Source organism: Pelodiscus sinensis, chromosome 1 (genome assembly GCF_052426305.1).
Source record: "Pelodiscus sinensis isolate ZL-2025 chromosome 1, ASM5242630v1, whole genome shotgun sequence".
In the NCBI taxonomy this organism is placed as follows: Eukaryota; Metazoa; Chordata; order Testudines; family Trionychidae; genus Pelodiscus; species Pelodiscus sinensis.
Window position 1 is genome coordinate 120375077 of NC_143052.1, and position 25843 is coordinate 120400919.

Below are 25843 nucleotides of genomic sequence, written 5' to 3' on the forward strand. Positions count from 1 at the left end.
TGACAGATGTTTGTTCAACCTATTCTTAAATACCACCAGTGACTGGGATTCCACAACTTCCCTTAGACATCTGTTCCAGAGCTTAACTACTCTTAAATTTTTTTCCCCTAATATCTAACATAAATCTCACTTGCAGTAGATTAAGCCCATTACTACTTATTTTGTTCTCAGTGGACATGTGGAACAATTGATCACCATTCTTTTTAAAACTTCCCTTAACATATTTTTCATATTGTTAACAGGTTGTGCCTCAATCATCTTTTCTCCAGACTAAACATGCCTAGTTATTTTAACCTGTCCTCAGGTCAGATTTTCTTAACATCATTTTTGTTGCTCTTCTGGATTCTCTCCAACGTACCCACCTTTTTCTTAAATTATGTGCCCACAATTGTGTACACAACCCCAGCTGAGGCCTCACCAGTGCCAAGTACAGTGGGACAACTACCTCCCATATTTTACACATAACAATACTGTTAATATACCCCAGGACAGTATTGGCCAGGGCATCACATTAACTCACGTGCAGTTTGTGATTCTGTTCAGTAATATTACACTTAGCCAGTTGTAGTGCATTTTGTAATTGTGTATTTGATTTCTCCCCCCCCCCCCACCTCCTAAGTGATGTACTTTGCATTTGCCTTTATTAAAGTTCATCTTGTTGAATTCAGACCAGTTCTTTACTTTATCAAGGTCATTTTGATTCCTAATTAGTTTACCAACATGCTTGCGATCCCTCCCATCTTGGTTTCATCTGCTAATTTTATAAGCATACCCTCCACTCCATTTTCCAAAGCCTTAATGAAAATATTGAATAGTAGCCGACCCCTTTTGTAACCTCTCTAGATGCATCTTCTCAGTTTGATGGTGAACAATTTAATAACTTTTTTTTTCAACCAGAGGTGGACTCCCTTTATGGGAGTTTAATCTAGTCTGCATTTCTTTAGTTTACTTCTAATAATGGCATGACTGTGTCAAAAGCCTTACTGAAATCAGGATATATCACATCTATTGCTTCTCACCGCTCCACTAGACCAGTAGCCCTTTCAGCAGAAGGAAATTAAGTTGCTTTGGGATGATTTGTTCTTGTAAAATCCATGCTGGCCAGTCCTTATAACCCTGAGGCTTCCACAGGTGCTTACACACCGATTGTTTAATAATTTGTTCCCATGTCTTTCCAGGAAGTTTCGAAGCTGGAATAATTGGTCTATAATTGCCCACATCCATTTTGTGTCCCTTTTTTAGTGATACTACATGTGCTTTTCTCCAAACCTTTGGGAACTCACTCGTGCTCTGAGTTTTCAAAAATAATTGCTAGCAAATCCAAGATTACTTCAGCTAGTTACTGACATACCCTAGTGTGAATTTCAGCAGGTTCCACCAATGTGAATGCATCTAACTTATCTAAATATTCTTTAACCTGTTCCTTCCCCCTCATTTTTAATATTGTGTTACATATCTGGTCACCATTAACATTTTTAGTGAAGACTGAAGCAAAATAGACATTACACACCTCAGCCTGCTTGATGTAATTAGTTATTAGCTCTCCTTCTTTACTAACTAGAAGAATTGTTTTCCTTCACTTTTCTTTTGCTTTTTAATGTATTTAAATAATCACTGCTTAGTGCCTTTTATGTCTTTTGCTAGGTAGAAGTGGTAACCATGGCAATATTTACTAGTAACATTAAAATTCCATCACGGTCATAATTTTCATTACTTCTCTTTTGGGGAGGAGAGTGGGAGATGGAAAGTGACTTACGAGGCTCAGTAGATAAGAGGTGAATGTATGTGAAATGTTGGCACTAGCATCAAGAGTGGCCTAGAATAGGAGGTGGAGATTGCTAGATTGAGGGGCATTGACTGCCCTCTGTAGGGCTACATCTATACCGCAGGGTTTTTGTGCAAGAAGTTTTTTACAGATGAGTTCTTGCACAAAGGCATGTCCATACCTCAGTGCACATCGCTTTTGCGATGCGCTTTTGCTCAAGAGAGCATCCACACTGCATTGGCCATCAGAGCACTTGTGCTTTTTCAGATAGGCTATATTTGTGCAAGAAACCCCTATGGAGTTTCCACACATGCCTTTTTGCACAACAGCTGTAGCACAAAAAGGAGTAATGCCTCGTAGAAGGAGGTTTACCTATACCACAAAAAGCCCTCTGTTCTGCTGTTTTACTGTTGATTTACTTGTGCAAAAGCACGCTTGAGGTGTGGATGCTTTGTGGGTTTTTGCGCAAAAATCCTGCAGTGTATACGAAGCTCAGGTGTTTACACAATGCCTGCTTGTATTATGCGGGTTCCACCCAAAGATACTAATGTTTTACTTTTGAGTGCTCTAAATCCAATAAACCAGATTTTCCAGAAACTTGAACCTGGCAATTACCACTTACATAGCTACAGATTCTCTGTACAGTATTTAGACATGATCGGTCAAATACTCAGCTAGTGTAAATTTGCATAGTTCTATTAGCACCATTCAGTGTAGTGTTATTGACTTTATCGAAGATACTGACTTCAGGACCAATTTTAGGGCTAGGTGACCCAGGCAATCACCTGGGATGCCAGATTTGTGGGGGGAAAAGAGCGGATCAGGATCGGGGTGCTATTTTTCTTGATGGCAACCAAAAGGAAAAATAAAATATTTTAAGTCATACGTTTCAGGTATTCTGTATGTGGATTCAATTTCACTGACTTCCTAGAATGTTCTCGACCTTTGTAACAGCTCATGGAGCCTTCCTCCTTCAAACTCTTATCTACACAATAATATAAAATAAATATTGTTACTTTATTTGCCATGATTAACGCAGAATAATTTATGTATTTTTCTAAGACTGTGGAACATAGAATTTTGCTCTTTCTAATAGTATCTGGTTTCCCCCTGTATAGAAAATAAAATATTTCATTAACCCCCACTGAGAAAATTTCAGAAGCTCAGCATAGGAAGTAAAATGTTGAACTGAAGTATAGTTTGCAGTAAGGAGCAAATTTAATGGGAAAGGTATCTGAAACAGAGCAACATAGACCAGGCTTTGGCAATAGCAATAGGAAAAGTAATGAAGGGGAAAAAGAGAAATGATAAAGAAGACTCAGCCTCATGTGATAGCAGAAAGAGCAGTGGGAAAATTGCTTGCCATAAATTCAATACAGCAGATCCTGCTTTACTGCTGGTGATATGAAACTCTTCCTCTATTGATCATACGATTTTGAATGGGCTGGGCAAAATGGAGAATACAATATTTTCAGTAAATGAGCAGAAGCAAAATTTTTTGAAGTCATGCTGTCAAAGAATGCTTGAGAGTGGTGAAAAACAACTGGCATTGGATAGGTTATTGAAAATCAACTGACAACATATTTGGTTTTGTTGGAAATATTTGACAGGAATGCCAAATCATTGCTTGTGGTTTCTGAATTCATTTACTGACATCATCTAGCTGATGCTCTGCCGTAACGTGAAAAGTCACCTAATCCAAATGGATGGAGGTTAAGTCCAGGTTGATGCTGGGAATAAATGCATAGAGGTACAAAACAATTGCATTATTAATGTGGCAGTCTAGCACTGGAAGAATACACTCAAGAGTCTGATCTCAATTACTCTTCCTTGCAAAATATAATTGGCTTTCTGGGGGATCATCAGGTAAATTGTCCACTGAACAGAATAGTAATTTCCTCAATTTGGTAGGGTTCCTTGGGAAATATGACAATGTCATGCATGAGCACTTACGTCAAGTAATTTTGTAAAGGAGCTGTGGCCCATTACTGTAGCAAAATAATTCAAAACAAATTGATTGACCTTCTGGCAAGGAAGGTTAACACACAGAGTTGTCTCAGCAAAGCAAAGTACTATGCTGTAATAATGGACTTCATTAATAATGGATGTCATTTATAGTAAGTCTTGTTGACAAAAGATGACTGCATACAAGTCAAGGATCACCTTATTTGTTTCCGGTCTGTGGATGACTCTACAGTACTGGAAGGGCCAATAGAATTATATTATGAACGCTTTGAATAATAATAAAAAAAAGCTTTAGGACTGCTGTGGCCAAGGCCAGGACAATGTTACAAGCATGAAGGGAAGAAACAGTGTTGTCCAAACAAGCATCCTTGCACTGGATCAGAGAACTTTCTCTGTGCATTGTGGTATCATTCCCACAACTTGGTTGTGTCCAATGCAACATCATCGTTAGATTCAGTAACTTTCTTTGAAGTACTACAAAGAATGTATACCCTATTTGTGGCATCAGCCATCAGGTAGAAGATCCTTTCTTCTATGAAGCTCGTAGTCAGAAGAGCCAGTTTGGTTATGAGGGCAGTGTTAAGGTGACAGAAAGCTATGAAAACAAATTCAAGAGGGAGTCTTTTTGATTGCTTGTTGGCACTGCTGAACTGTCTAGTGAAAAAAGGATTGGATAAATGAAGAACCAAAAAAACCTTTTTTTATTACCTTAGTAAGCGGCCAGTGGACAGGAAAATACTCTCTTGAATAACTGTATAGACGTTCAACGAATGCTGACGCATGAGGAAAGTTTAGACGTCAAAGATAAAGACCTCTATCAAACTTAACATTCATCACATTTGGACACATGGGAAGCACTCTCCATTCCGAGTTCCACAATTAATTCACACTGAAGAGTGGAAGAACACTTTTCCTAATATGTGAATAGCTTTGAGGATTCTTTAATGCAGCCAGTCACAGCAGTGCAGCTCAGGTTCATTAAAATATACTTTTGGTCAACAATAGTTGAGAGACTAACATTGCTTGTTATTTTATCACAGAAAATGCCACTGGCCAGTCTTTGGATCTCTCTGATGCTGTGCTTCAATTCATGAGGGCAAAGGCAAGAAAACTGACCTTTTGAACTAAAGGACTAGGGTTTATTTGCTAAAGCTGCGGTACCTGTTGTAAAACTATTTAATACTTGTCCACCCAATGTTGGTGCACAGGTTCAATTTCTTGATATTAGTGCTTTTCAGTTATTAAAATTTAAGATTCTATAAGCTCAGCAGATTTTTTTTAAAATTGCTTATATATGGCCTAAATAAATACAGATTTAGAGAGTCTAGCTTGCAAACTTTCCCTTTTCATATGGCTGGGATAAACCTTGCACCCCTGACTGGCTCCTTGTTCTCTTCGCTTCCTGTTCAAAACTTCTATCTGTCCTCTGAGGGCTGAATCCAGTTCTCATTAAAGCAAGCAGGTTTCTTCCACAGTGGAGATTGTATTCCAGCGGTGACTAGAATGAACCATGCATGCTCACAATCCATTTGGAAGACTTTTTGAGGAGGGCTACAGAAGTGCAAACTAGTATTGTTTCTTTTTTCAGAAGAAATGTCAAATATTGTGAAGAGCAGTGCCTTTTAAAAAAATATATTTGTTCAGTTCTATGAATTTCAGTAGTGCCTAGAGACCCCTTATTGGGATGGGGGCCTGTTGTGCTACATGCAATGTCCAAACATCTAGTAAAATGAAGTCTTTGTAGTGTGAAGAGCTGTCGATAGAGGCAAACCCAGACAAATGGTGGGGAGAAGGGGATGTAACATACAAATTGTAGCATTTAGCAACAGCGCTAGCTGGGCAGACTACCACCTGGTGCTCCCCACTTGCAACACTGATATTCCAGCATCAAATCCTCCATGCTGACAGCATGTTGAGTTACAGTTCTGCAGGGGGGGAAAGTGTTCCAAGCAACTTTGATGCTGCAGAGAGTAGGGTGGCACGGACAAAAGGTATCTGGTTACCCAGGTGCAAATCTGGAGTAACTCTAAAGAACATTTTGGAGTTATGCTGGAATTACACCACTGCAACTAACACTAGAATGTGGTCCACAGTCTTCTGCTGCTTTTTATTGACATGAACAAATGAACTGCAGAAAAGCTGTAGAGCTAGAGAAATACCATTTCCTCCAGCATGAGCAATCAGACGAAGTGCATCTTTGCATATTGACAACTAACGGTATTTTGGTTCTTTCCTTAAAGATTTCCCAAATCCTGAAGTTGTGTGTGTCTGCCTTTTTCTTTGCTTTTTCCAGATGTCATTACTCCAAATGGCTTGAACATTAAGAAATTTTCAGCAATGCATGAGTTTCAGAATTTGCATGCCATGTACAAGGCTAGGATCCAAGAGTTCATCCGAGGCCATTTCTACGGGTATGCTTTTACTTTTCAAACTTAACATCAGGTTGTATGGACCTTTTAACAGCTGGACTTAGCCCAGGCAGGCTGTAAAGAATACTGTATTGTCAGAAGTGGCGTGTTGCCTATTGATTCAAGTGGCTGACTGAGAGCTACAATATGAAGCCTAGATTTTATTCCTGCCTTTGCTTGGCACCTTGTGGGATCAGGCAGGAGAAGGGCATATTACAGAGCTCAATGGTCACTTTAACATGGAGTATTCCAGGTAACCCTTAATTTTTTATGATCATCCATCAGTAAGGCAGCAGCTGTATGTCAGTGACCTTTACTGATTAGAGAATTGCTCTCTGTTTGTTTGATCACATATTGAACTATTCTCTGTGTGTTTGCTTTGTTTCAGCCATCTTGACTTCAACCTTGCAAGGACCTTGTTTTTCTTCATTGCTGGGAGATATGAATATTCAAACAAAGGAGCTGATATATTTCTAGAGGCCTTATCCAGATTAAACTTCCTGCTGAGGGTAAGCATTGGGACATGCAAATAGCAGATGCCTTGTGTAGATATACAAATGTAATCCTATCATGATAAAATAAACCCAAAGTCACATACACAAATCTCATCGGGCTTTCTTTTATTATAATGTCTTTAGTTGCATAGCAATATGATGGCTTTCTTGCTTAGCTTCATAGGCTTTCCTGTCAATTGTGGTCCCTGTGCTTTGCCCAATCAAAGGCAGCTATGGGCTGCATCCTGCTCAGCTTTTTCCCAGCGGCTACGTCTAGACTGGCCCCTTCTCCGGAAGAGGCATGCAAAGCAGGCAAGTCAGAATAGGGAAATCCGTGGGGGATTTAAATAAACATGTCCGCCGCTTTTTTCCCGGCTTGGGGAAAAGCCGGAAAAGAGTGTCTAGACTGGTGCGATCCTCCGGAATAAAGCCCTTTTCCGGAGGATCTCTTATTCCTACTTGCAAAGGGCTTTATTCCGGAGGATCGCGCCAGTCTAGACGCTCTTTTCCGGCTTTTCCCTAAGCCGGGAAAAAAGCGGTGGCCATGTTTATTTAAATCCCGCGGGGGATATTTAAATCCCCCACGGATTTCCCTATTCTGACTTGCCTGCTTTGCATGCCTCTTCCGGAGAAGGGACCAGTCTAGGCGTAGCCAGCATGTATAGCCTGGGAACTTGGAAGTTCAGCAATTAAGGACCCATTTCTCGGTCTTACCATTTCTGTGCTTGGGGCAGGAAGGAGCAAAGATGGCTTCAAATATTGTTGGGGCAGTTGGTGTTCCTCTTGGCTCCATTTAAATTCAGATCCACCTCAGGGCTGCTGTAAATTAAACTCTACTTCCCATGGTTTTGGAATCAAGGAAAAGCAGTCATCTAATGTGCTAAAGCACCTTACTAACTTGACCTACCCTCAATGTGCCTCCTGCACCAGTGAATGGGAGCAAGGCCAGCATAGACACTTATGCCATCTCTGTCTGTTTGGGGAGGTAACCTGCACAGGAAATATTTTCAGGAGGGTTTTAAGGACCCTTGACACTGTCAGAATAGTATGAAGGACGGGGGCCCTAGGAGTTTGGATAGTAACTGGCGAAGAGGCACTATCACTAGTTTGAAGTAAGGCTCCGCTCCAACTATCTGATGCAAGCAAAGTCTATTAGACAAGGTCACGTAGAAATTAAATGTATTATTTTGCCCTTGGCTAATGCTAGTGTAGCTGCAGATAGTTTAAATGCACATGTGTGCATGTGCACAGACAGTTAATTCTATCTGTGAGACATTCATTCCAATGTGTAGGTAACATAAAAGAATCTCCACAACATGAAAGGGCGGTGTTTGAAGTGATGGGGTAGGTGGGCAGGTTGTAGTGAGACCCCCTCTGTTCACTGTGATCATCTTCACTGGCTCCCGATAGACCAGTGTGGAAAGACTGTTGGAATAGGCCATGGGAGATCTTATCTGAAACCAGTAGCCACTAAATCCTGCACAGAGGGTTCAAAGAAGTTTCCAGCCCATAAGCCTGCCTGCAAAATGGGGAGTGAATTTCATCTTGTCTCCAGTTTATACACCTCAGTCATTAGGCTTTTCGTGGGGTGGGGGGAAGTTTGTTCATTCTCAAAGACTTCCCTTTGTATCAAAACTGTGTCACTGTCAAAAGGCCTGGGGAGCCTTTGCATAGTCTCTCAGCTACAGCAGGACGATAGCCCCACCATCAGCTCAAGCAAAACTTTCCACACCTCTGGGACTCTAAAATCTAGATGCTAAGATACTTTCAGCATAACAAGAAACCTAGGTACAACAGACTGGCGCAAATAGAAGATCCAGTTGATTTGGAAATTGATTCCTTTTGTGAGACCGAAAGAAACTCAGCAGTATCTCTGTCATTCAGTGGTGACTTCTGGGTTGTTGAATGGCTCTCTGTGCCTATTGTAGAGAGCTCTTGTTTGTTTCATGCCACCTGTCTCAACTTCTGTGCCTCTTCAACGCTACCCTGCATTATAAAGTGTCTTTAAAACCAGTCCAGTTTCGTATCCACCAGATTTCCATTGTAGTTCCTTTGAGCCATGGAGGAAAAGTGGGAAGGCGTGCTTGTTAGCATACTCCATTGCAGCATTGCTAACTCTCAGAACGTTCTCATGGGTTGTGTGACATTTAGTGTTTTTCTTAAAGCCAGGCCTCCTGGAGTCATGGGATCACAGGAGAATCTCTTCCACTAGAGTTGCTCAATTGCCATCATCCATTAAGATATGATGGGGTGGGTATCCTGTGTTAGTTGAGGCTGGACTTAGTGACCCAAGACATCCCTTCCAGTCCCCTGTTCTTGTGCCATTGAAATCAATGGACTAAAGGGACATACTTGATATGTTCACCAACAAAACTAGTCCCATTTACTGGTGGTTCCATGGGAGATAACATTAGCCATGTTTTAGTGTCATTCACCCAGCTAAGGGTATTAATTCTGTTTACAGCTAATGTCTTGCATATTGAAAAGGAGATAGAATTGCTTAAATGATTCATTGTACAGTTTTATTACTGTATCTAATAAATAGCGACATTAACAAAAAGTGTTGCTGATAAGCATCAGTAAGGACGTCCAGTCTGTGGTTATTGCTGAGGGTAATCCAATTGGGAGCAGCAAGCTATCTGTGCTGTTTGTGAATCTAGGAATGCTCCCTTTCACGTGCTTCTCTAACTGATGTGCTATAGTGAGTCTGGTCCCTCTATCTAGGTGGAATCTGATGACAATATTTAGAAATATTTTATAGAACCATTTTGGTGATGGTTTGAAAGCTTGGATAAATGTTGACGATAATATACATTGAGACAGACCCTTGTGGAAAGCTAAGGTCACAGCACAAGGAGACCTTGTATCTTCACTATAGAAGGCTGATGAGGCATTCACCCCATGTAAGGGACTCCACAGCAGGCATAAAGCTGACTGGTTTTAAACCACCTGCCAGTCCCAATGCCTCTGGTACACAAGTAGATAAAAAGGATACTGAGGGTCACAGAAAAAGCTGGTAGTGCAAGACACTACCAATTTTCAGCCATGCGAGTTCCACTTCGTGGACCACTCCAACTGCTGTAACCTAGCTCCTCTCAAGTGGCCAATGGCTTAGGATAGTGGTACTGACCACATTTAGCTGCACCAAGAGAATACTCTGGCCCATTCTAGTGGTAAGGAATGAACATCTTTGGACTATGTCTTCAGAATACAGAAGCAAAGTTCCCTGAAGTCCAAGGTGCTTGCATCCTAGGTTTTGGTTCATGATCTTTTCTAATACATATTCTTTCTAAACATCTTTTGAAATTTTCTACTGGGTGCCATACGTTAGGCTGATAATATAGATGTGCTGCAATTGAATGAAAAAAATACGCAACTAATGTTGAGATGCTTAAAAATTAAAATTAAAAAAATGGGTTTCTAGTCTATGTAAATATTTCCTTGGAGCTTGGCAAATACCACACCCAACCTCATAAAACCAACATCCTTGTGCTAAGACAGGAGAGAATAAACAACTGTAAACAAAGGTTCTCCAATGCATGCAATTTCTGCTGGCTGCAACTAAAGCTTGGAGACCTGCAGGAGAAAATGATGCTAGTTGCATGCCTGCAGGGATACACTCATACCAGGAGAATTCCCACTTCAGACAATTCAGCCAGTTCCTTTGCACCAACAAAGTAACATGAAGGATTTATATTGGATAAGGGAGTCTGGCCCAAAAATCGACTCTAAAAGCATACCCATCATATTTCACTGTTACAGCTGACTAAGACACAAAGTGTAAAGAAACAGGGAAAATGATAACAACTGCATTAAATTTCAAAATGTCTTTCATTTTACAGTGTTTTAGTTATCATCCCAGAAACAGATTAAAATGACAGATTGACTTTACATTTACACAAAGGTTTCAGAAGTTGTAGGAACAATAATAACAGTGTAGATCTTCAGTAATGGATTTGACTTTCCTGGCAACTCCTTTTGGCTCTAATCCTGCAATGTGCTATGTTTGTGTATGCTCCTTCACGTGCACAGACTAGGGATGTAAGCAACTAGTCAAGCAATCAACTACCTGATAAGCATAGGTTTATTGAGTAGTCAAGTCAACTACTCACATTTCCTCCCCACCTTGATACCTCTGTATCAGTCAGCGGGAGTGTGGTGGAGAAAGCGGGAACCAGCTTAAAAGCCAGTTCTCTCCCCACCACTCTCCAGCACCGTCTCCACGGTGTTGCCTGCCCCCCTGCATAGGAGCGGGGGGCCATGGGAGTCTGCTACAAAGCAGTCTCTGTCCGCAGCCGGCCGAGGCTTGCTGTGAGTAGAGGCTGCTCTGCATGCTGTGGAGCAGCCCCTGTCCTGGGGGCGGGTCCCAGCTCCTCACTGGGACCCACTGTGGACAGGCGCTGCTGGACCAGGTCCTGGTGCTGGACCTGGCTTCCACCAGGTCTAGGAGCTACCCCTGCTACAGCTCTGCAGTTTAAAAGTAGTAAGGGCTGAGAGGCTCTTACTACATTTAAAATGTGGAGCCACAATGGGGGTAGGTCCCGGGCCCAGGGCCAGCCGGGACGGAACGCCTTCCCTTAGTGACTAATCGTGTAGTTGAGACAAATTGTATTGACTACATGAATAGACAATTACCCACCTATTAACATCCTTAGCATGGAGCCCCACTGAAATCAGGGTCCACTCACATAGACTTCATTGCAGGCTCAAAGCCTTCTTGAGCAACTAGTTAAAATGCAATGAGTTCTGCTGACCATTTGCTCTGGCTAGTTCCTGGTATGGACAAAGTGTCCGTATTGTCTGGAATCTGTTTGTTTCTGCATAAGGATTTCTTATTAACATTGCACGTTTTCTCTCCTTCTTTCCTCGGTTTAGGTTCACAGAAGTGATGTTACAGTCGTCGTGTTCTTCATCATGCCAGCGAAGACGAACAATTTCAACGTGGAAACACTGAAAGGCCAAGCAATACGAAAGCAACTGTGGTAATTGCTATTTTCCTTGCTGCTGTTGAATGGTGAATTGCGGGGATAAGTGAATGGCGCGGATGGCAAATAACGCTCGTTCCTCTTCCTCTGGCTAACAAGGTAGTAAGTAACTTGAGTCTGTTTGTGGGAAGGAGGACGATAAATCAGGGCACGTATTTCCCCTTTCTTTTGCTAGTTTATTAACAAGGAATTTGATTCTCAACAGCTTTGTCCTTGTGCCTATTTATACTCTATGTAAAGTGAATATTAAACACTACTAGCCCCATCAGGTGGCTAGCACTTCGCTCTCACTTATCGCCGGGGTAAAGGTGGGTGCGTGGCCATGAACAGAAGGGGAAGGGCCAGGGCAGTCAGTTCTCTGTGCCACCTGGAGTGTGCCGGGCCCCTCCCCCCAGTCCTTAGGTCTGCCCGGAGTGTGTGGTACAGTGTTCCAATGGCAATTTTAAAGGGCCCAGGGTTCTGGCTGCTGCTACAATAGTAGCAGCTGTGGCCGGGAGCCCCAGGCCTCAGGGAAATTGCCCCTTTTGCCCCCTCCAATGCCCCTGCCCGTCAGCAGGCCTGACGACAACACAGAGTGCAAGGAATGGAGAATCAAGCCCGGAGTCATCTGTCTGATCCTGACACTTGTAGTGGACCCAGGGCTGGCCCGAGCCATTCGTGTGCCCTGGGCCCGGGGAGCATGACCCCGCCCCCAGGTGCACAGCCCAGCAGCCCTATGCGGTGCCTCCTACAATGGGTCAGCCCGTGGCTTGGGCCGGCTCTGGGTCTTTGATCTCCAGCAATACATTCGCTGCTAACTGTACAAATAGAAAAAAAACAACTAATGGTCTAGTAACACTTTATAGACTAACAAACATGTAGATGGTATCGTGACCTGAAGTGGGCTGTGCCCATGAACAACAAACTCGGCTACCTCCTGAAGCTTCTGTACAAGTAGAATGAATCAATACATAGTTATTTTGGTAGCTAACCTTTCAAAGTGGAAGGCAAGCTTCCTTTCTCAGAACTCTGCTAGAGGACCTGAAACTGACCTGCGGGAGGCTCTCTTTCACTGGGGGGAAAAAAAGAGTTAATTACTTCCATTCTTTTTATTATGAAATATGGAGCATGGATTGGTCACTCAGACAGGATGATGCTACAGTAGAAATCATTGTTCATTTCTCCAGAGCTCACATACCTCTGGCCACTACCCAAAATTTCGTATCTCTAGAGCAGCAGTTCCCAACGTTTGCCAGATGGGGACCCATTTTGACAATTCAGGAAGACTTGGTGACCCACGGCAATTCAAAAAATGTGTGAATGGCTCCTTAAGAGACACCTGGCGGCCCTTTTGAAATGTAATGGCGACCCATATTTGGGTCCCAACTCATACATTGGGAGACCCTGCTCTAGAGCCCCCACACAGAACTAAGGCCACTACCCAAAATTTCAAACACAATTTTAATACAAATGTTGGTTCCTCTGTTTTTTCCAGTTAATTAAACTCGCTCACAAAAACTAAAGCCACACAACTATGGATTTGGTGGGGCATCCCACTAAAAACAACCTTCAGCTTACAGCTACTCCGTCTAGCGAGTCCATGTAGCAGCAGATGTGCTTTCCAACATAATTTCATGCAGACAAGTTCTCTAACCTCAAAGGGCCAAATTCATCAGTGAAACAAGTGGAGTCATAACTGAGATTGAATTGGGCTCGAAGAATGCAAGAGTTGTCTCCCGGTACACATTAATAGATTAGCTGTTGTTTGATCAGAGCATTAAATGGTTCCAAGTGGATTCCTCACAAGTGGCTAAACCAACTAACCTCATCTGCAAAGATAAGAAGGCTGATTTTTAGGATTAGGGGACAAAGAGCCATAAGACTTGAGTTCTGTTCTTGTTTCTGAATCACTGGACATTTAACTTCTCTTGCTCAATTTCCCCACTGGTAATATGGTGGTGATACATCCCATCGTTCTGCACTCAGAGATCTAAGGGGGAAAGGCACTATGTAAGAAATAGGTACTAGTATTGTTGTTTTGTAAATGCCTCAAAGGGGTGTTTTGGTGGCTCAGGTCATTCATGATAGTAAATTACTATGAGGTCCTTGAATGGTGTGTACACTAAAAGTACACAGTTGTAACAAGTAGTATTCTTGGGATCGCTGCACTGATCTAGTAGTCACTGTTGTTTTTTACCTCTGAGATTTTTCCAGTGAGTTTTGTCTTGTGCACTAACAATGAGGTCACATGAGCTTGTTCAGATGTCCCACTGTGGCACCCACCAGTGGCACTGCTTCCCTAGAGACACTCTCAGGTAGCGCCCCCCTGCCGCGTGGCCCCAGCCGGCCCTGGCTGCCATAGCAGCCCCATCACCACCACATGGCTCCAGCTCTGTCCCTAGAGAAGGGCTGAAGCTAGGGCTAGGGCCAGGGCCATGTGGTGGCTGATCTGCTGCTCCTGGAATGGGGTGGCCGGCCACCACACAGCCCTGCAGCTGAGCAGCTACTGCCCGGCTTTGCTGAGGAGGTGGATGGGAGTCACATTCTTGGTGCGCAAGGGAAGATTGGTTGCCAGATCTGAAAGAGAAATCAAATGATCAGATTTGCTCATCTACCACAGTTTTCACTTGATAAAGGGATGTCTAAGGGCATCCAAGAAACATTCTCTCCAGTCATCCCTCTAAAAACACTTGCCTCAGAGACACTATGCTTTATTATGTGGATGGCTATTGCTTTCCTAAAAGCATGCACAAAACTGGCCAGTAGCTGTAACTGTAATTTTTCACAGGTACCAGTAGTTTTTTGGTGACTAGAAGCATTGTAGGAGTGAAGTCCAGGATGCTTTGTGCACTGTGAGAAGCAGCTATATTTGCAAGAAGTATTTTGATGCCTCTTGTTTCTCTAATTGGAGGCAAAAAGGGGAAGTTTAAATGAAGAGAAACATACAAAGGGAAAACAGTGGGGCTGAGCTAGGGTGAACAGAAGAGCCTAGTGTAGCTACTGTATGTGGTCACTGATTTTTTTTCCCCAGTGAAACTGAGGATAAATTGGTCCCTTCTACATCAGCTCAGCAAGTTAAAACCATGCCAAGTGCATTCTTCCTCCTAGATCACTACTCACAGATTCTGTGAACAGTGTTTGAGCAAGCATATGCAGTACTGTAGTGATCGTCCTCTTAAGCTGCTGGATAAAAGGAACTGCCATTGTAATTCCAGCTGATATCGTGGGTGCCTTGGAGATTAAATGCCAAAAGAGGTGGGCAGTAATCGGAGGATAGAAGTTGGCTGATCAGGAATATAAACCCCCATCTTCCTGTGCTGTGAAATAAGCAGCCTATCCTGTTTGAATGCATTTCTGAGGCGGCTTGTGGTGTGAATCCAGGCGGAGCCTTATTTGGCTTTTCCCACACAGCTCCCCTTTGCTTTCACCCAATTCACGTGAGCTATTCTTTAGAAATGGCACCACGTCGTAAAGTTCAGATCAGAATTCAGTGTTCTGTGGGACTCACATCCAGGGTTCGGTTCAGCTCCTTTTACTGACTGAGAAAATAACAAACTTCACATCTAGATCAAGACTTCCCTGAGCATTTAAGAATTGAAATTAGATTGAGAGATTTGGCTCTGCACACTGATGGGGGTTGAAGCAAAAGAAACTCTAGAGTTCAGGGTGCATTGAAGTTCACACTTAGGTCAGAGTTAAAATCCCCCTTTCTCTCTCATGCATTAATGATTGAATTTAGTCTCCGAACTCAGCACGATAATTCTGCAGGAAGCCTTTGAGTTTTCCATGTAACTTTTTTTTTTTTTAATTTATTAACTTTTTTGTGGAAGGAAAAACTGTTCCAAGCTCCCCTTTTGCAATTTTTCCTAACAGACTTGCCTTCCTCTCCCTAAGGGAACAGGTTTACAATTCTAATAAACATGTTGCACTCACTTGCATTCTCAGAACAGCTCTGGGATAGCACACTTTTGAGAGAGGATCGGGGACGGAGGATGTCTCTCACACAGATTAAGTTGACTCCAGAGCAGAACTACCACTGAGAGGTAGTTCTGGTAAACCCTGTGAGGCTGGATGGAAGCTCATCCCAGTTGGATGGGGCTACTTGTACAGAAGCTTCAGGACTAACAGGGACATTCACTGGAGAAGATCAAAACCTTTCAGGGAAGAGGGGTGCCTGGATGAGAGGTAGAATGGACAGGATGTGGGGAAATATAGGGGAAAGGCATAGATGTTGGCATGGGGGCTGGAGAACAGTGCTCAACAGTAGAGCTCTCTGCTGAATTTCTGCTGTTTAGATGGGCACAGCTTCCCTTCCTGCAACCTTGGCCCCAGTGGCCCGACAGCTTCCCTGGTTTTATGCCTTCCCCAGTCTTCCACATCTGCCCCATAATCCCATTCCACTTGGACATTTTTAATAGTGTAAATTAAGATTTAATTCACACACATGGAACATATGCGTTAGTAGCAATAAGTGATGGTAAAAACAAATGAGGCACAGAGAATGTTATTTCAACCCTCACCATAAACCTAACAACCACCAGCATCATCAGGTTGCAACTTCGTAGAGCCATAGGCTATGTCTACACTGCAGGCTTCTTGCGCAAGAGCTGTTTTGCGCAAGAGTTCTTGCGCAAGAGCGCGTCCACGCTGCCATGTGCTTTTGCACAAGAGCGCCCATGGCAGTGTGGACGCTCTCTTGCACAAGAAAGCTCTGATGGCCATTTTAGCCATAGGGGTTTCTTGCACAAGAAACTCCTGTTGCCTGTCCACACTGCCTTCTTGAGCAAAAGCTCTTGCACAAGAGGATTTCTTCCTCGTGGGGAGAGGATTAACTCTTCTGCAAGAAGCCCTCTTTTCTGACACTGTACTGTAAATTTACTTGCACAAGAAAGCGCATGCAGTGTAGACTCTCTGCAAGTTTTTGCGCAAGAACAGACATTCTTGTGCAAAAAGCCTGCAGTGTAGATGTAGCCATAGAGTTTAAAGCCAGAAGGGCCCACCAGATCTTCTAGTCTGACCTGTGTATCACAGGCCACTACCATCACCAACACACTCACCTCACCAACCACGTTCCAATTCTATGCTAGCTGTGTTCTAGAGATGGCATCGTTTTGAATGGTCAACAACAACAAACAATTTCTACATTTTCCAAAGCACTGCAAACAAATATACCTCACAGCAAGCCTGGGCAGCCTGACACCAAACCTGCCTGTACTGAAAGTGTTTGTAGTCATGCAGTTGGTGTCAAGCAAGCCTTGCACCAATACAGTATCCTTTTGGTTTGAAACTGATTCAGCACATCTCTGTGCTGGCTAAGAGAAGGTGAAGGGGTGACTCGGTTGCAATCTAGACGTATCTATAAGGGAACCAATATTTAATAATGGGCTCTTCAGTCCAGCAGAGAGAAGTTCACTCAAAGTTAGGAGGAGTTTGTAGGGTAACAAGTGGTTGTTCAGAGTGAAGGTGGAGCTATGTAGGTGGTAGGGCTGAGAAGGGGTGCTGCTTAGTGAGGAGTATCAGGGGTGTTGAATGACTCACCCGCTTATTGCCTTAGCTTTATAAAAAACATACGAATATAAGAGTTTAGTCACTGTAACCAAAGAGACAAACAACAGATAAGCTGGAATCCAGTTTTTCCAAAGTTTCAGGGTGTTCCAAAAACAGTTTTTGGTTCAGGCCTATCATTAAGGCGCAAAAAGACAGGAAAAAATCCCATAGAAATAATATTCTGACTTTACACAGCTGTCTTTGAGTGCAGTGATTTAGCTGTACTTTATGTTCTGAGACATGCCATCTGGCGACTACATACCTGTCTCTAGCTTGTACTTAAATGAGCTTTTTACGGGTGTACAGAAGGGCTACAACAAAATATTAAACGTGGTAAAAATAGTCTGGTGCAAGTTTTAGGATGAAATTTAAATTTAGCCCAGGTTTTCCAAGAGAGTGTCCGGTTTTTAAACCAATTTATCAGGAGGATCAATATCTACAGTTTGTCCTATCCCTTCTTTTTGAAGGCTCTTGCAGGTGAGAATTTTAAAACAAAACCTATTTCTTCTACCCTCTTCCCAAGGTTAGGCGAAATTTAGAACCTCTCAACCTTGAAGAGTGTCCCATTTCACTGCTTTCCCTCCCACCCCCAACATACTGCAGTGTTTGGTTTTTTTGTTTGGTTTTGTTTTAATCAGAGATGCTCTATTATTGGACTTGTGGGTCCATCTTTGTGGGTCGGTCAGATCTTCTTCTGTGCTGAATACAATCTGTATGGCTGAGAATTGGAAAAAGTGCCTTCAGTCCCTATCTGTCTCCCCTGATCTTGGTTCCCCTGCTTAAGTTAGAATGTCACCAGGAACACTGTATATTCAGGCTTTGCTCTGGACATGTCCCACTTTTTCATATTTTGTTTAATTTACTAGGGACACCGCACAATCTGTGAAAGAAAAATTTGGAAAGAAACTCTATGATGCACTCCTGAAGTGAGTATGTAGGTCACTTCGTGTTTGTATTGCAGAGGGGCCAGCTGTGGTGGTTATAGCTGTGTATTATGGATGTAAGAAAAGAATTAGGGGAGAGACGGGAATGAATGTCGCCATTAGGGATTTAGGAAACCCATTATTCAAGTCCCTGCTTCACAGTAGATTTCCTGTGCAAGTTTTGCAAAGATCACTGTAAGTTACTTATCCAAAGTGGCTTGGAAGCCTATTTCATTTTCAAAGGTGTCTTAAGCATTTAAGAGCCTGAGACCAGGTCTATTCTAGACCCATAAGATCAGCTTGTGGCACGCAACTCCAGCTATGTAAATAATGTAGCCGGAGAAGACATTCCTTAAACCGAGCTTGGTGCCATGTCCACAGCAAGAGGCCAATGGGAGGTAGGATTACCAGCACCAACGGGGGCATCGTCAGCATTTAACTTTGATTTAGTGAGTCTAATAAGGATACACTAATGCCAGAAGATCAATCTCCAGCATGGTAAGTCAAGACATGGCCTCAGACTCAATGCGATGTAGGCTTCTAAGTCACTTAGGTGAATTTTGAAAATGTTAGCCTTTTTCTGTCTGTCTCAGTCCCCCATCTATAAAATGGGGACAGCAATATTTCCCTACCTCTCCGAGATTTTGAGGATAGATGCTTTAAGGATTGTGAGGTACTATGATAATGGGTCCATAAGTACCTTAGATAGAATAGAGTGGAATTTAACTGAAGTTTCAGTACATATCTAAAGAAAGGAGGAAATTCTCTGCACTCCTTTATCAGGTCGTACACTTATTGATTACAAAGGGAGGTTCGCCTCAGTTGGAAGATCTTTGACCCCCAAATTCAAAGAGTAGGCTGGAAAAATGAAATGTCTATGTAAAAATATTTGTTGTTTACTTTTTGTGTCCTGTTTGGTGTCAGCTATAGAGTTGATTTCATTTTCATTTAAAAAAAAAACATTTTGACCAAAACAAAAATTAATGTTCATAATGGCTTTTTGGTTTCTTTTCTTTTTTAAATATTCCAAATATATCCAATATGGAATTTCTACAAAAGCAGTGTGGAGGAGAGAACAGGATAGTCATGTGGATATAATATAGAGATAATAGATCAAACTTCCTAAAGACCTGATTCAAAGCTGATTGAAGAGTCTGGAAAGATGCCTGAAGTGGAATTTGGATCATCCCTGTTTGAGTTTCTTAACCTATCCTGCACAACTTTAATGCAAACTTTTTAAATCTTAATTTCCAAAAAGACTACTGGCAAGTCATGTGGTGTTGTCTGTCTGTATTGCCTTTGCAGGGGAGAAATTCCAGATTTGAACAAGATTCTTGACCGGGATGACTTAACCATTATGAAAAGAGCCATCTTTTCAACTCAGGTCAGAAAGAGTAGTCATGACTTTCAAAATTGGTGGATGGTAAAGATAAACATGGTCATATACAAGTATCTTGTATAGTGACCACAATATGTATGAATTGGAGAATCTTTATCCATCATGCCCATTCCCCATAGTCAGCTTTTTAAACCCAATCTAGGTGTTTTTCCATTCTCTCTCTTTGTCTGTTTCTTTTACAAATTAGTATTAAACCATCCTAACCGCTTTTGGTAGTGCAAGAGCATTCCTATCACCTGAAGTATATCCGTGAACTCCTTAGACCTCTCCTTTTAATAATACATTCAAATTCTTTACAAATCTTCCTCCTCCTTCCTACATCCAAGCTCATGTTTTATTCCCCCTCCCTTCTTGATTCTTGGATTCTGCCATTTTAAATGTGGTAATTATTAACCATTAAAATACTGTATCTAAGGGGGTGGATGATTCTCTATCACTTAAAGTCTTTAAATTAAAATGGGTATCTTTGTAAAAGATACTACAAAGAGGATTTATTGGATTAGATACAAGAATGACTAGGTAAAATTCCATGGCACTATATTACAGGCAGTCCCCGGGTTACGTACAAGATAGGGACTGTAGGTTTGTTCTTAAGTTGAATCTGTATGTAAGTCGGAACTGGCGTCAGCCGCTGCTGAAACTGATCAGTTTCAACAGCGGCTGAATCTGGACGCCAGTTCTGACTTACATACAGATTCAACTTAAGAAACCCAGGCGTCCCCAAGTCAGCTGCTGCTGAAACTGATCAGCAGCTGATTCCAGGAAGCCTGGGGCAGAGCAGCTGGGGTGCTGCTGGGTTGCTCCAGTAGTGTGGCTCCTTGGCGCTACTGGAGCAACCCAGCAGCACCCCAGCTGCTCTGCATCAGGTCCTGATTCAGCCGCTGCTGAAACTGACCAGCAGCGGCTGAATCAGGACTCCTGGGGCAGAGCAGCTGGGGTGCTGCCGGGTTGGTCCAGAGCGGCACTACGGGACCAATCCGGCAGCGCCCCAGCTGTTCTACCCCAGGGGTAGGCAAGGAAAGCCTGGTCTGCTGGGGGGGGGGGGGGCACTAGCTGCACCCCCGCCCCCCCCAGCAGACCAGGGAGACGGGGGTGGCGGGACCGCCCAAGTCCTCCACGGCTTTGCTCCGTCTCCCTGGTCTGCTGACCTGGGAGACGCGGAGCAAAGCCTTGGAGCACGCGGGCAGCGGGACAGTCCAGGCGCGCCAACGGCTGTCCCACTGCTGGCATGCTCCGAGGCTTTGCTCCCCATCTCCCTGGTCTGCTGGTCAGACCAGGGAGACGGGGAGGAAAGCCGCGGAGCACGCCCGCAGCGGGACAGCCCAGGCGCGCATGGGCTGTCCCGCTGCGGGCGTGCTCCAAGGCTTTGCTCCCCGTCTCCCTGCAGACCAGGGAGACGGGAGCAGTTTTTCTCGCCCCGGAGGACGGGGGTGGCGCATCTGGGCATCCCGCCGCTCCCGTCCTCTGGGGCGAGAAAAGCCCCGTTCGTAACTGCGGATCCGACATAAGTCGGATCCGTGTAACTCGGGGACTGCCTGTATATGCAGGAAGTGAGACTCCACTATCACAATGGTCCTTTTCTGGCCTTAAAATTGATGAGTGAAACCCTAGTTCTAATGAAGTTAATGGCAAAAATCCCATTGACTTAAATGGGGCCAGGACTGCACCCTATGACTCTGTTAATGGAGTCTTTGCCGGCACTTTTTCATGCCTTTGATCAAAGTTTGCCTTTTCTCTGACATAGCGGCAGTCTCTGCCTCCAGTGACCACCCACAACATGATTGATGATTCCAATGACCCAATCCTCAATACCATCCGGCGCATCGGACTCTTCAATAACCGCACGGACAGAGTTAAAGTACAGTCTTTCATTCTGATTTTTTCCCCTCTTTTCCTAACAGAAGTTCATGAAACTATCTCAGCCCAAGTTGTTAGTATTGGAGGAAGAGGGACTATTCTACTAGAGATGTGTGGAATGAAATATGCAACACCTCTTCAAATAGCAACAGCCAGGCTCGTTCCGCAGATCCCATCAGCTGCTCATTACCCCCTGAACTTCAAGAAAGGCATTTAATGCGAGGGATGGCTTAGCTGTTAAAATCTTCTAGATAGAATTTTTGAAAACATGGCCCCATCAAAGTCCATGGCTAAAAGTCCTAGCCTCTCAAAATCAATGGATTTCACATGATGGGCCTGCAACCCATATATCTAAGTACATCTTTATGCATTGTTTACCTAAATCTTATAACAGGACCATTTAAGAGAGAGAGGAAGGGAGCATTTTGCTATCCTTATGAATGAATGAATCCCACCTATTTGTGGTAGGCAAACTCTGTGTAGTTTGAGCCCGCCTTCCCAAGCCTTTTTCTGCCCGCACTTCTGAGCAGTGCTCCCCTAAGTTGATGATGTAGCTTACATTGTTACCCTTAGTGTTATGTGGTTCAGAAAGGGGATTGTGTCTCTTCATGAGCTCTCCTTTGAGTCAGTGTACGTAGGCACCACACCTCACTGTGTGCTCCTACTGAAGCCCCAAACCCCAGCAGATGCACTTCATAGGGCTAAACCCCCAAGATCCCTGTACCTGCTGAGCAGAAGCCTCTACCCACCATCCTGCTATAAGGCAGAGGTTCCAAGCTCCCTCCACCTCCGCAGCCTGGTAGAAGGAGAATTGGAGGGGAGCTGTACTTGAATGGTAAAATTGCCGGATGTGGCTCATGAGACATAGTTTGGCCTTCCCTGCCCTAACCCATAATGTTCAGTTTTGGTGTTTTCCTTACTTAAATGATGGGATGATGTCACCAATGAACCATGTGAAGAATAGTTTTAGATGCCAACAATATTCCCACAGTAGGCTTATATGAAGAGAGTATGAAAGAAAAGGTACCATGCATATAGAGCAGTGTTTCTTAAACTTTTTAAGACCGAGGAACACCAAAAAATATTTTTTTTAATGAACACCAAAGATTTAAAAAAAAGTTGGGGGTGGGGAAGAGGAAGAGTGTGTGTGGCGGGGGGAGTTATTGAGGAGGAAAAAATGGGTCCGAGGGAAATCAGAGGGAAAGTTATTGAGGGGGGAAAAAAGTCACCTGCCTCTTTAAGGGTGGCCATTTTGAATTCTGTTGTTCTCCGTGGCACACCAGTGTGCCACGGAACACAGTTTAAGAAACACTTATATAGAGGGATCAGGTGTTAAGGAGGAACAAATTAAGGTACCAAAAATTATGACTGTTGTCAAACTGGGCTATGTACAGATAGAATTAGGGAGGGACATAGAAAGCAATGTCCAAATCCCTAGACTTTGGCTAAGGGTGAAGGCACTAACTGTTTGATCTCTTCTATAATTAAAAATACTGGTTTTATTTTTCTTTTGGCACTAATATAAGTTTTGAATATCCAGGTGATATTACACCCAGAGTTCCTGTCTTCAACAAGTCCATTATTACCCATGGACTATGAAGATTTTGTCAGAGGTTGCCATTTGGGGGTGTTTCCATCCTATTATGAGCCATGGGGTTACACTCCAGGTAAGCAATCTTTAGGTCGACTGCGGCCAGATGTTTAATATGGATCTTGCTGCTAGGGGGCATTTAGAAAGTGGGAGGAGCTTGACATTCTGCTTCTACAATATTGAACTCTATTTCCTCTATGTTACAAAGCTTCAGCTGCTGGCAGAGTTCTTAAACCAGATTTTTAGCTGGTGCAAACTGGCATTGCTCTGTTAACCAAAGAACACCTAGTGATGTTCCAGCTTTGGACTCTGACTTTCCCACAGTCACATGTATCCTTTGTCTGCTGTAGCATTAGAAGGCAAATCCATTTTTTGTGTGGTAACATCAAACATCTGCCCATTTAAAAAAAAAAAAAAAAAGATCTGGAGGAATATATATATATTGCAACAATGAGGCAAAAAATAGATGGAAGCCAAAATGTTCTCAGCTGGTGTAACTTGACTTAACCAAATTCAATGGTATTATGCATGTTTACACTACCTGGTCCTAATATTTTCACAATCTGATAGATATTTCTGTTGACATTTCCCACAAACACTTACAAGTAGTGATAGAGATTAGGACTCTGTACCGATGTTCTCTGTAAGCTGTGCGCTCATGTAGCTGCTCAGGAGAAATTCAGATACCACACAGCTGATTAGCAAAGCACCCATAGCTAGGTTTTTGTTTCTACTGGTGGTGCACATGAAAAATTTATTTTGCACATGGATGGAAAAGATTAGAGGGAACATTGTTCTTTACATGAACTGAATATCAATGGAGCTCACAGAGATTAGTCTTCAAGGTAGGCTGGCATATGACCAAGAGTTTTGGAAGAGGGCTATAAAAATTGCCAACCCCAAATAGAGAAGTGGCAAGAAAGAAGATGACCATGACTTACAAGTAGTACTAGATAAGCCTCATAGGATTAGGGGGAGATATTTGAGGGCACAATGGCAGTCAGGTTTTCAACCTATAATTTAGGGTCGAGATCTGCTAAATATTTCAGTGCCTAACTCCCATTGGGCTCACATACCGTTGAGAGTGTAAGGCTAAGTCCTTCACTTCTATTGTGCCTTTGAAAATATCTCCCTTAGTTATGATATGCATCTGAAAGTTTGAGATCTTATCTGAAGCATATCTGTCATTAGCCAATTAATTGGAGTAGAAATCTCACAAGATGAAGCTTTCTCATATAACGCTTAATACTTCCTGTCTCTGGTTCCAAATGGCTCACAATTATTTGATTGTATTTTAGCCCTTTCTCCTCTTGTCCCAGACTAAATCAGCGTACGGAAAAAACAATGAGATTAGATTAGCCTCACACAGAAAAGTTTGACTGGCACTCAGTTTGAGGGAGTGGTTTCTCTCATCTTGACTAATGGGTTACCCATATAAATCTCCCGAGAAGAAGACCCTTTTGGGGGGATTTTTAGGTTCATCCTAATCCTAAATTAGATATATTTTATCAGTCTGAGATTATCATTTGCATTTAGGTTCCCATCTGTGAACACTGAGTTCATAGAGGGTTTGTATTAGGATTAGCTAGAAAATATGTACTTCCAAAAATTGAAAGAAAAAAATCTATTTCTCATAAAAAATGTCACTTCCTTTGAACTTTTCTGTCCAAATGGTGGCAGTAGTGGATGGCAGGGGGAAGTGGTCACTGCAAAAATCATGATGGCTTTTCACTAGAATTTTCTAACCAGCTCTGTGATTGACAGGACTCTAAATCCTCATATTTTCTGTTCACGCAACGTGAAACCAAGCAAAGTATATTGACAGTCTCTTTTTATGTGTCTTTTGGTAGCTGAGTGCACTGTGATGGGCATTCCCAGTGTGACCACAAACCTCTCTGGATTTGGCTGTTTCGTGCAGGAGCATGTAGCTGACCCAGCGGCGTATGGTGAGCTTGTTAATAGTACTTCAAAACTCATCAGATTTAGGAACCCAACTAATTAGCTGTTTTGTGACTGTGCCTATTGCACTTTTTCTCCTTTCTGAATAAATATAATTGAGGGGCAAACCCCAAAGTTCAGCTAGTTTGTTTGGATTGAAAGTTTAGGTGTTAATCCAAAACCTTTCCAGTTCTTTTTCTCTCCTGTATGGTTGTGTGTGGTTTTTTTCTTCTTTTTTTTTCTTCCCCAATCCTAGCTTGCTCGTTAGACTTTCTTCCAATTTAACTATTTCCTTCCATCCCTCCCTTTCTAAGGAAGTGATGGAAATACACCCCTGCTTTAAGAATGGATTTACTGGGATAGCAGCAACAATTTGTGGAGTCCATGAAAGAGAGAGGATAACTTGACTAGACTAAACTGAGATGCATATTTACAGTAAGGCCCCTTCATAGCACTTTTATAATGGAAAGGAGCCTTATATGACACCTAAAGAGGGATCTAGGGGTCATGCATGCACTACAAACTAAATAAGGGTACATATACATAGCAAGGCTAAAAATCAAATTAAGCTACACAACTTCAGCGACATCAATAGCGTAGCTGAAGTTGAAATAGCTTTACTCGGCTTTTGGCGTTGTCTGCACAGCAGGAAGTCAAAGGAAGAGTGTTCTTCCTTTAACTTCCCTTACTCCTCGGGAAATGAGGATTACCATGAGTTGGAGTAAGAAGTCCTCCAGCTTGACATTATTTCAAAATAAAGGCTTGTCATGTAGATGTGCATTATGTTATTTCGGAATGATGTCAATTATTCTGAAATAACATTGCTGTGTAGACATACCCTATGAGTCAATAGGGTGATTCTGTTGCACACCATGTTTTGACAAAAGCACACCATGTTTTGGGAGGAGAGAAGTAATTCTTCCCATCTACTGTGTGCTGATTAGGCCTCATCTGGAGTATTGTCTTGTTCTGGCATCTCATTTAAGGAAAGA

At 42.8% G+C, this 25843-nt stretch overlaps 1 protein-coding gene across 1 annotated transcript in view; it reads left to right on the forward strand.

Annotated features, from left to right (window-relative positions):
- GYS2 (glycogen synthase 2) overlaps positions 1-25843 on the forward strand; it is a 64003-nt gene that overhangs the window by 32542 nt on the left and 5618 nt on the right. Inside the window, exons 6-13 of the mRNA XM_006127656.5 lie at positions 6024-6141; positions 6527-6647; positions 11508-11614; positions 18010-18069; positions 19372-19450; positions 21210-21323; positions 22863-22989; positions 24764-24859. Coding sequence (XP_006127718.1) covers positions 6024-6141; positions 6527-6647; positions 11508-11614; positions 18010-18069; positions 19372-19450; positions 21210-21323; positions 22863-22989; positions 24764-24859 — 822 coding nt within the window. The remainder of the gene's footprint in view (positions 1-6023; positions 6142-6526; positions 6648-11507; positions 11615-18009; positions 18070-19371; positions 19451-21209; positions 21324-22862; positions 22990-24763; positions 24860-25843) is intronic.